General features: G+C 41.8%; 1 protein-coding gene across 1 annotated transcript in view; it reads left to right on the forward strand.

Moving 5' to 3' along the window:
* Nucleotides 1-12,101, forward strand: part of Nup210l (nucleoporin 210 like) — a 100,700-nt gene that overhangs the window by 49,698 nt on the left and 38,901 nt on the right. The window contains exons 18-20 of the mRNA XM_041655148.1: nt 8,790-8,878; nt 9,462-9,566; nt 9,988-10,089. Coding sequence (XP_041511082.1) covers nt 8,790-8,878; nt 9,462-9,566; nt 9,988-10,089 — 296 coding nt within the window. The remainder of the gene's footprint in view (nt 1-8,789; nt 8,879-9,461; nt 9,567-9,987; nt 10,090-12,101) is intronic.

The raw sequence follows: 12,101 nt of genomic DNA on the forward strand, positions 1-12,101 counted from the left end.
AAAGAAAGAAAGAAAGAGGAAATAAAAAAAGAAAAGAAAAAGAAAGGAGGAAGGACGTTCTTTCTGGGGGATCCTGTGAAAGTAAAATGATGGTTAAATTTCAAGATCAATGTCTTTTAAAATTGCAAATAGTCTCTGAGTATTTTATATATATACAGCTTTAATGGCGAAATGGACTTACAGAACCACCATTCCCGCAGAGACCAGGAAAGCAGAAGAGACAGCTGGGAGCATGCTCGCCAAATTTATAGGCAAACATTAGCCCGAGACGAACACGCCCCCTAAGGGGCGGGACTTATCCCTACATCTCCCCTTTTTGTCTAAATAAGACAGAACTAAACCAAATACAACTATATACAATAATAACAAATAATAAATATAACAAACAATATTGAGAACAAAAGTTTTGCTAAACATTCTATCTCAAGGAGTCTAAATAATGTAGAGAGTAACTATAATTATATAATCTTCAACTCCATCAAAGATCTGAGAAGGGAATAAATATTACTTAACAAACGAGATATATCCAAAATGTGCAACAATTGACAGAGACAACTGACTACCTGGGCAATCACCCAAAGTCTCGTTTGCAATGTTGAGTCAACCAATTTTCGCTAAGGCCTAACATAACTGACATACCATTATTAAAGGCAAGGAACTTTTCAAAACTATCTTACCCTGTCTTGGCAGGATATGACAGTCCTGTTTTATCCATTGATGCACGCTCTGTATCTCTGTCAGTGGTTGAGGTATGGGCATTTCTTTGCCCAAAGGCCAGTTCTGCCAAATAGAAAGGCTCCAGGTGGAGTGTCTTTGGTGCTCAACATTCTCTCGGGAATAGAGCAGTGTTGCCAAGAACAATTGTGTCTCACTATCACGAAACTCTGAGTTAGATTAAAGGCCATTTTCTACAGCTCTTTGAAGAGGTTGAAGATTATCTATCTATACTGAGTATAATCTCTATATATCTAGAGAACCTGATTAGTCTAATTATAAATGACAAACTTAGATGACTATTTATCTATATAATTCTCAATATCTATCTAACTTAAAGACTAAGACAATAAACAACTATGTAACAAATGAGGATAATGACCTCCAAATATAAACACTGTACAAATATACATTGCAATATGGTAAATATATATCAATACACAAACATTATATAAGTATCTTAATCAGAGGTAGAAATGTACACTGCAATATGGTAAATATATACAATATATATTTATCAATACAATATATGTCAATACATAAAAAATGTTTTAAACAGAGATAGAAACATGCATGCATACAATAGTCAATATAATTTAACTTTGTATCAATATACAAGAATGGATACCAATATATTTGTCTAAAAGCAGTACCTCACAATTATAAATCTATTATCCCATCATTCCCTCTTTTTTTTTTTCAAAATGATCCCTGATCTTATAAAATTCCTCCCCCAACCTCCCAACCCCTAAATCCTAAATGATGTCCCTAAACCCAGGGGTAAACTTTACTGGGAGAGGGGACGTCGTCCTCTAGAATTACTTCCAGCTGTCATGGGGGCGACGTTCTTTCTGGGGGATCCTGTGAAAGTAAAATGATGGTTAAATTTCAAGATCAATGTCTTTTAAAATTGCAAATAGTCTCTGAGTATTTTATATATATACAGCTTTAATGGCGAAATAGACTTACAGAACCACCGTTCCCGGGGAGCCCAGGAAAGCAGAAGAGACAGCTGGGAGCATGCTCGCCAAATTTATAGGCAAACATTAGCCCGAGGCGAACACGCCCCCTAAGGGGCGGGACTTATCGCTACACTTCTTTTATAGATTTTCCTGGTCATAATGATAGGAAAGTAACTAAGCCAGATGGGGAGGAGAAGAAAGAAACACAGCTCTAACCCCAGAACTGGGGTCTATAGCAAGAGGCAAGCCTGGGCTATGGGGTAAGACCATGTCTCAAAACAAACAGGAAGGGAAAGGGCAGTGAGAAGGTGCTGCAGGGAAAGAAACTTGCAGGGAAGCCTGATAACCCAAGATAATACCATGTGGCAGAAGGAGTGAACCAGTTCCTAAAGCTGTCCTCTTACTGTGAGTCCACCGAACAAGAATAGAGACTGTTTCCCAAAGTCTTTCAGTAGAATTAAACAAGCTTCATTTTCTGTCAGACAGGACTGTCTCTTTAAGGCAGGTTTGAAAGAACAGCCCGGAACACAGAAGAAAGTGTGGGGCTCATATAGATCAAAACCCGCAAGACTGGAAGGTCCCAAGGGGTTTTAGTTGTGCAGGAACTGGGCAGAACATCTCCTCAGGGTGGAAATCAGGATCTGGTCAGAGTGTAGGCTGTGAAACATGATGTCAAACTCCAGAAAATGGATCAAGAGAAGGTCAAACTTGAGTGTTACAGAAAACAGGGATGAAGTGTTTTTGACTTCGTAACAATACGGCCTCTTAAATCTTAAACTGGAGTCTGGTCGGTCCAATACTTACCTGTGTACACACAAAATAAAAAAGTAAACAAATAAGCTAGGCAGTGGTGGTGCACGCCTTTAATCCCACTCGGGAGGCAGAGGCAGGCAGATCTCTGGGAGTTCAAGGCCAGCCTGGTCGACAAGAGCTAGTGGGCACCAAAGCTACGGAGAAACCCTGTCTCGAAAAACAAAACAAAACAACAACAACAAAAACCCCAAATAAATGGGGGCTGGAGAGAACTAGAACTCCAGTTCCAGGGCACCCAACACCCTTACACAGACATACATGTGGGCAAAACACCAATGCACATAAAATGAAAAGAAAATAAACAAATAAATGTAAGAAAAAAACATTAAAACTGGGCATGGTGACACAAACCTTTATTCCAGCACTCAGGTGTCTGGGAAGTGCAGGATGATGCTTATTGTGTTCAAGGCCAGCCTGAACTGCATGAGACCCTCAAGACAACAAAGAGGAAAATTAATTTTAAAATGGCTTGAACTATGCCCATAAAAATCCCAGCAAAATTCTTCAAAGACCTCAAAAGAATGGTACTCAACTTCATTTGGAAAAGCAAAAAAACCAGGATAGCCAAAACAATCCTGTACAATAAAAGAACTTCTGGGTGCGGCAGAGAGACACGGCGTCCAGACGCTGCAGAGAGGCTTGGCAATCAGGAATAGGCTTTGGGGGACCGGCGTGGCAGCAGACGCAAGCGGTGGGGACCGGCCGGCGGGGACGGGTGCGCAATAATGAGAGCAGATCGCCCCACTACAATTAAATCAAAGAGGTAGGCATTTTGTTGGTGAGGTCACTGGCAAACGGGGAACCTGATCCTGTCCTGAAGACCCTTTGGAGGGGTGAGAGGGTTCTTGGCCTGCGGCAGGAACCAGGAAACAGAGCAAGGGCATTTTGTAAGCGGAGCCCTTGGCCAGCAGGAAAACCTGATCCGGTTTTAAAAGACCCATTAGATAGGATCAATAGGAGGAGATGGGCAGGCGCCAAGGCAAGAATTCACCCAATAATCTGAAAAACAACATGAAAACACCAGAACCCAATGATCTTACAACAGAAGTATTTGAACACCCTAACACAGAAGAAGAGGAAAAAATTGACTTTATGAAAGCAATAGAGTCCCTTAAACAACATGTAAAAAACGCCCTTATAGAAATGGATGAGAAGTATAACAAAAAGTTTGAAGAAATGAGTAAATACGTACATGATACCCTGGGAAACCAAGAAAAAATGATCAAACAGGTAATGGAAACAGTTTAAGAATTGAAAACTGAAATGAAGGCAAGGAAGAAAATACAAACTGAGGACCAGCTGGATATGGAAAATCTAAACGAGCAGAGTCTACAGAAGCAAGCATAATCAATAGAATACAAGAGATAGAAGAAAGAATCTCAGATTCTGAGGACACCATAGAGAAAATAAATGCACAGATCAAAGAAAACAGCAAAGCCAACAAATTCTCAACACAAAACATTCAGGAAATATGGGACACAATAAAAAGACCAAACCTAAGAATAATAGGAATAGAAGAAGGAGAAGAGTCACAGCTCAAAGGCCCAGAAAATATTTTTAACAAAATTATGGAAGAAAACTTTCCCAACATAAAGAAAGATATTCATTTAAATATTCAAGAAGCATACAGAACACCAAACAGACTGGATCAAAGAAAAACATCTCCTCGCCATATAATAATCAAAACACAAAATATACAGGTTAAAGAAAGAATATTAAGAGCTGCAAAGGAAAAAGGGCAAGTAACTTATAAAGGTAAACCGATCAGACTTACACCTGACTTCTCTATGGAAACAATGAAAGCCAGAAGGTCCTGGATAGACGTACTGCAGAAGCTAAGAGACCATGGATGCAAACCCAAACTACTATACCCAGCCAAGCTATCGTTCACTATCAATGGAGAAAACAAGACATTCCAGGATAAGAACAAATTTAAACAATACGTAGCCACAAATCCAGCCCTACAGAAAGTAATAGAAGGAAAATCGCATCCCAAGGAATCCAACATTGCCAACACTGCCTACAATAACTCAGGCATCTAGCGACCCTTCACCAGCACATCTCAAAGAAGGAAGACACACAAACTCTACTACCAAAAACAATAAGAATAACCAGAGTAAACAACCACTGGTCATTAGTATCACTTAATATTAATGGGCTCAATTCACCTATAAAAAGGCACAGGCTAAGAGATTGGATACGAAAACAGGATCCAACATTCTGCTGTTTGCAAGAAACACATCTCAAGCCGGTTGTGGTGGCGCACGCCGGTAGGATTTGCTGAAGGAGGCAGAGGCAGGAGGATCACGAGTTCGAGGCCAGCCTGGGCTACACATTTAGCCGGGCGGTGGTGGCGCACGCCTTTAATCCCAGCACTCGGGAGGCAGAGGCAGGTGGATCTCTGTGAGTTCGAGGCCAGCCTGGTCTACAAGGGCTAGTTCCAGGACAGGGACCAAAGCTACAGAGAAACCCTGTTTCGAAAAAAAAAACAAAAAAACAAACAAACAAAAAAAAAAGAAACACATCTCAACCACAAAGACAGGCATCTACTCAGAGTAAAGGGTTGGGAAAAGGTGTTTCAAGCAAATGGTCCTAAGAAAAAAGCAGGTGTGGCCATACTAATTTCTAACAAAACTGACTTCAAACTAAAATCAATCAGAAGAGAACGAGATGGTCACTTTATACTCATAACAGGAACAATTCATCAGGATGACGTCTCAATCCTGAATATCTACGCCCCTAATATAAAAGCACCCACTTATGTAGAAGAAATATTACTAGAACTCAAGACAGACATCAAACCACACACACTAGTAGTAGGAGACTTCAACACACCTCTCTCTCCAAGGGACAGGTCAATCAGACAGAAACCTAATAGAGAATTAAGAGAATTATTGGAGGTAATGAAGCAAATGGACTTAACAGACATCTATAGAACATGCCACCCAAATAGGAAAGAATATATCTTCTTCTCTGCAGCTCATGGAACCTTCTCGAAAATTGACCACATATTTGGAAACAAAGGAAACCTCCACAGATACAAAAAAATATCAGTGTCCACCTGTGTCTTATCTGATCACCACGGATTAAAGTTAGAAGGCAACAACAATGCTACCCACAAAAAGCCGACAAACTCATGGAAACTGAACAGTCAACTACTGAACCACACCTGGGTCAAGGAAGAAATTAAGAAAGAAATTAAAGTCTTCCTTGAATTTAATGAAAATAAAGAGACAACATACTCAAACCTATGGGACACAATGAAAGCAGTGCAAGAGGAAAGTTCATAGCACTAAGTGGCCACTTAAAGAAAACACAGAACGCATACATTGGGGACTTAACAACACACCTGAAAGCTCTAGAAAAAAAAAAGAAGCAGACGTGCCCAGGAGAAGTAGAAGACTGGAAATAATAAAACTGAGGGCGGAAATCAACAAAATAGAAACACAGAAAACAGTCCAAAGAATCAATGAAACAAAAAGTTGGTTCTTGGAGAAAATCAACAAGATCGACAAACCCCTATCCAAACTAATTAAACAACAGAGAGAGAGCATGCAAATGAATAAGATCAGAAATGAAAAGGGGGACATAACCACAGACACAGAGGAAATTCAGAGAATCATTAGATCTTACTACAAAAGCCTGTATGCCACAAAACTGGAAAATACAAAAGAAATGGACATTTTTTTAAATAAGTACCATATACCAAAGCTAAACCAAAACCCGGTGAATGATCTAAATAGACCTGTTACTCGCGAAGAATTAGAAACGGTTATCAAAAATCTCCCTTCGAAAAAAAGCCCAGGACCAGATGGTTTCAATACAGAATTCTACCAGAACTTCCAAGAAGAACTAATACCTATACTCCTTAATGTATTTCACAATATAGAAACAGAATAGTCATTGCCAAATTCCTTTTATGAAGCTACAGTTACCCTGACACCAAAACCACACAAAGACCCAACCAAGAAAGAGAATTACAGGCCTATCTCACTCATGAATATCGACACAAAAATCCTCAATAAAATACTGGCAAACCAAATCCAAGAACACATTAGAAAAATTATCCATTATGATCAAGTAGGCTTCATCCCAGAGATGCAGGGCTGGTTCAACATATGCAAATCTATCAATGTAATCCAGCATATAAATAAACTGAAAGAAAAAAACCATATGATCATTTCATTAGATGCTGAAAAAGAATTCGACAAAATTCAACACCCCTTTATGATAATGGTCTTGGAGAGATTAGGGATACAAGGGTCATACCTAAATATAATAAAAGCTATTTATAGCAAGCCGACAGCTAACATTAAATTAAACGGAGAAAAACTCAAAGCCATCCCACTAAACTCAGGAACACGACAAGGCTGTCCACTCTTGCCATACCTCTTCAATATAGTGCTTGAAGTTCTAGCAATAGCAATAAGACAACATAAGGAGATCAAGGGGATTCGTATTGGAAAGGAAGAAGTTAAGCTTTCGTTATTTGCAGATGATATGATAGTATACATAAGCGACCCCAAAAACTCTACCAAAGAACTCCTACAGCTGATAAACACCTTTAGTAATGTGGCAGGATACAAGATCAACTCCAAAAAATCAGTTGCCTTCCTATACACTAAGGATAAGGAAGCAGAGAGGGAAATCAGAGAAGCATCACCTTTCACGATAGCCACAAATAGCATAAAATATCTTGGGGTAACTCTGACCAAGGAAGTGAAAGATCTATTTGACAAGAACTTTAAGTCTTTGAAGAAAGAAATTGAAGAGGACACCAGAAAATGGAAGGACCTCCCTTGCTCTTGGATTGGGAGGATCAACTTAGTAAAAATGGCAATTCTACCAAAAGCAATCTATAGATTCAATGCAATCCCCATCAAAATCCCATCAAAATTCTTCACAGATCTGGAGAGGACAATAATCAACTTTATATGGAAAAACAAAAAACCCAGGATAGCCAAAACAATCTTATACAATAAAGGATTGTCTGGAGGCATTACCATCCCTGACTTCAAACTCTATTACAGAGCTACAGTATTGAAAACAGCTTGGTATTGGCATAAAAACAGAGAAGTCGACCAATGGATTCGAATAGAAGACCCTAACTTTAACCCACAAACCTATGAACACCTGATATTCGATAAAGGAGCTAAAAGTATATAATGGAAAAAAGAGAGCATCTTCAAGAAATTGTGCTGGCAAAACTGGATGTCAATCTGTAGAAGAATGAAAATAGATCCATATCTATCACCATGCACAAAACTCAAGTCCAAATGGATTAAAGACCTCAATATCAGTCCGAACACACTGAACCTGATAGAAGGGAAAGTGGGAAGTACTCTACAACACGTGGGCACAGGAGACCACTTCCTACGTATAACTCCAGCAGCACAGACATTAAGGTGGTAGCGTATGCTATAATCTCAGTGACAGGAGGCAGAGGCCAGAGCGGCCCAAGTCCTGGGACAGCCTAGGCTATAGCAAGTCAGGGCCAGCCGGGGCATGTGAGACTTTGTTTAAGGAAAGGAAAAGAAAGAGGGTTGGCCGTGGTAGCACAGGTCTTTAACCGAGCACTCCGGAGACGGAAACTGGTGGATCTCTGCGAGTTTGAGGCCAGCCAGGGTTATGCAATGATAACCTGTCTCAAAAAGAAATGAGAGAGCAAGACAGACAGACAGACAGACAAAGAGGTACAGCCGATTGACTCAGCAGGTAAAGGTGTGTGATGATGACCTAGTTCAATCCCCACTACCACCATGTTGGAAGGTAACTGAGCCCACAAATACCCTCGGACACATGGACCCCACCACCGCACACACATGCACACGCATTAAACTAAAAACAGTAGCGATGCACCGTTTCAATTCTTCGAGGGACTGATTGTCATGTGTATAAAGATAAGGGAGCCAAGAGAAGGCCCCAAAAGACTCCCTGTCACTGCTATTTATAAATTGAAAACTTAAATAAAAAATGACCCCATGCATTTGCTTTCTGTCCATTTGTGGAATTATAGGCCATTACAGGAAGAAAGAATTTTAGGTTTTGCCTGGCCTAATTTCTCATTTAATAAAGGACATGAGAGGTCAATTTTTGCTCCAAGTCATGCAAACCCAGTGTTCTCTTTTTTTTTTTTTCAGAAGGACAGATGTGAAAGTGTTCTTTTTTTTTTTTTGACTTCCCCCTTTCAGTGTTTTTCTTTCCACAGTAAATGTTGGAAAACACCGAGACAGACTTTGGTTTTCCGGAGACCGCTTTGCAGAGGGTGTTACTGTCTCTTACTGTGTTTTCCTGCTTTAGGCCATCAGACCCTTAAAGTCCATCGAACGAAGGGGACTGTGCTCATTGCAGTCAACTTCGTGGGCTATTCAGGAAAGAAAAGCCCGGAGGTGAGTGAAAATTCTCATTACGGGGATCTAGATTAGGGCCTGGCATGGCCGCCGCACATGCCTGCAATGCTAGCCTGGGCTACGGAATGAGATCCTATCCCAAAACGCAACAGTTTTTAAAAAAAAGAGAGAGTCTACAAAGTTAAGTGGGCAGGGAAAGGGGGGGTCTAGGAAGAGTTGGGGGAGGGGAGGATATGATCAAAATATGTTGTATAAAATTCTCAAAGAACTAATAAAATTAAAGAAGGATCAGGCGGTGGTGGCACACACTTTTAATCCCAGCTCTCGGGAAGCAGAGACAGGTTAGGTTAATCTCTGTGAGTTCGAGGCCAGCCTGGTCTACAGAGTGAACTCCAGGACAGCCAGAGCTACACAGAAAAACCCTGTCTCTAATAATAATAATAATTATTATTATTATTATAAATAAAAATAAAGAAGGAAGGAAAGAGGGGGAAGAAGGAAAGGGAGGAAAAGGGAAAGAAATAGAATGAACTCAAATGTAAAGTTCCTCTCTAGAAGCCACTAGGTGGAATTTTCTCCTCGAGTCAGTTTCTGCTGTCTTCTGTGCTCACTCCCTGGTTAGGAAATCTCCAACTCGCCCAGATCTGCAGTGGCGGAACTGCTCCTGGTGGAGGATGTCACTGTGAGGCCCAAGAACGCTACCATCTACAACCATCCTGACGTGAAGGTGAGGAGACGCCTGCCTGCGGTAAGGCGGTGAGGGACTTCACCTGCTGACAGTCAAGCACTCAGGACGTGGAAGGACGAGCTGCAGTGTCCTGAAAGCCAGTCTGTGGCTGTCCAGTCTTGTTGTCTTCTGTCTGCACACTGTTCTTTTGTTACATAGAAGTCATCTCCTGGGGGGCTGGAGAGATGGCTCAGTGGTTAAGAGTGTTGCCTGCTCTTCCAAAGGTCCTGAGTTCAATTCCCAGTAACCACATGGTGGCTCATAGCCATCTGTAATGAGGTCTGGTGCCCTCTTCTGGCCTGTAGACATACACACAGAATATTGTATACATATTAAGTAAATATTTTCAAAAAAAAAGAAGTCATCTCCTGTGGGCTATAAACCAAAAGAATGGAGCATTGTTTGTCTGATTTTTCTACAGGAAGTATTTCACCTTGTGGAAGGGTCTGGCTACTTCCTAGTCAACAGCAGTGAGCAAGATATCGTTACCATCGTTTACGCAGAAGCAGAAAGCTCTATCCAGGTGGGTTGGTGAGCTTTCCAAGCTCAAGGTCTCAAGTCAAAGTGCTTTTTTGTTTTGATTTTGTGTTTTGAACTTTTTATCACATTATTTAGTGTGTGTGTCTGTCTGTGTGTATGTGTGTATATGTCTCTGTGTGTGTCTAATCTATATCTTTATACATCTTTACAAATGAAGCATAAACAAAAGCAACAACTACATAGTTAAACGAATATTCCACAACAAGAGAGATGGATCAGTGATTAAAAACACTGGCTGCTCTTCTAGAGGACCTGGGTTCGAGTCCCAACACCCACATTAACAATTGTCTATAACTCTAGTTCCAGGGATCCTCTGGCCTCTGAAGATTACCCATCACATGACAGTTTATCAATATAATTCATATCACAACTATTATCACAAAGAAATATTGGGTTTTGTCAAATATGTTTTCTGCATGAACTGAAATAATTATATGATTTCCGTCCTGAGTCCCTGTAGATTATGTATCACATTTATAACTTGTATACATGAAACCAGCCCTGCATCTCTGGAATGAAGCCAGTTCAATTACAGGGAACAATCTTTGTTGTTGTTGTTGTTTTTCATTCTGGGAGACAGAGTTTCTCTGTGTAACAATCCTGGCTATCCTGGAACTCACTTTGTAGAAGAGCCTGGCCTCAAACTCAGAGACCTGCCTCTGCCTCCTGGGTGCTGGAATTAAAACTGTGAACCACCACTGCCTGGCTCAACAATCTTTTTGATGTGTTGGGATTTTTTGTTGTTGTTTTTTTAATTTTTTTGATTTTTGTTTTTCTGAGACAGGGTCTACCTATGTAGTCCTGGATGTCCTGGTACTCACTGTGTAGACCAGGTTAGCCTCAAATTCACAGAGATCTGCCCACCCCTGCCTTCCTAGTGCTGGGATTTAGGCATGGGTTACCACTTCCAGTTTGATGTGTTCTTGAGTTTGGTTTACAAGGTTTTGGGGTTTTATCTTTGGGTTTTTTTTAAGGTAGTTTTTAAGACAAGGTGTCACTGTTTGCCCTGGGTAGCCTGGTACTCAGTATGTAGACCAGGCTGCTCCTAGAGTTCAAGGCTTGTCTCATCTCTGCCTCTATCCCACGGGTACTGGGAGTAGAGACACGAACCACCATGCCTACCTACAGTATTTGTTTTTGGTTGTTTTTTTTATTTTTATTTTTGTATTTTTGTTTCTTCAAGACAGAGTTTCTCTGGGTAGTCCTGGCTGTCCTAGAACTTGCTCTGTAGACCAGGCTGGCCTCAAACTCACAGAGATCTGCCTGCCTCCTGAGTGCTGTGATTAAAGGCGTGTACCACCACACCCAGACTTGTTTTTAATACATGTTTATTCTACTAGTTTTTAGATTATGTGTATACAAGTGAGTGCCAGTGGCAACCAGGGCCAGAGAAAGGCGTCTGGTCCCCTGAAGCTGGAGATAGTGGCTGTGTCACGTGGGATATCGGTGCCGGGAATTGAACTGGGTGCTCTGGACACAGTGATCGCGGCCGCTGACACTAGGTGTGGACACAGGGTGACCACGGCCGCTGACAGCAGACACAGGGTGACCACGGCCGCTGACAGCAGACACAGGGTGACCACGGCCGCTGACACTAGGAGTGGACACAGGGTGATCACGGCCGCTGACAGCAGACACAGGGTGACCACGGCCGCTGACAGCAGACACAGGGTGACCACGGCCGCTGACAGTAGACACAGGGTGACCACGGCCGCTGACAGCAGACACAGGGTGACCACGGCCGCTGACAGCAGACACAGGGTGACCACGGCCGCTGACAGCAGACACAGGGTGACCACGGCTGCTGACAGCAGACACAGGGTGACCACGGCCGCTGACAGTAGACACAGGGTGACCACGGCCACTGACAGTAGACACAGGGTGACCACGGCCGCTGACAGCAGACACAGGGTGACCACGGCCGCTGACAGCAGACACAGGGTGACCACGGCCGCTGACAGCAGACACAGGGTGACCACGGCTGCTGACAGCAGA

This window comes from Microtus oregoni, unplaced genomic scaffold, assembly GCF_018167655.1.
Source record: "Microtus oregoni isolate MIOR12 unplaced genomic scaffold, Mior012 000007F_ref0000211, whole genome shotgun sequence".
Lineage (NCBI taxonomy): Eukaryota > Metazoa > Chordata > Mammalia > Rodentia > Cricetidae > Microtus > Microtus oregoni.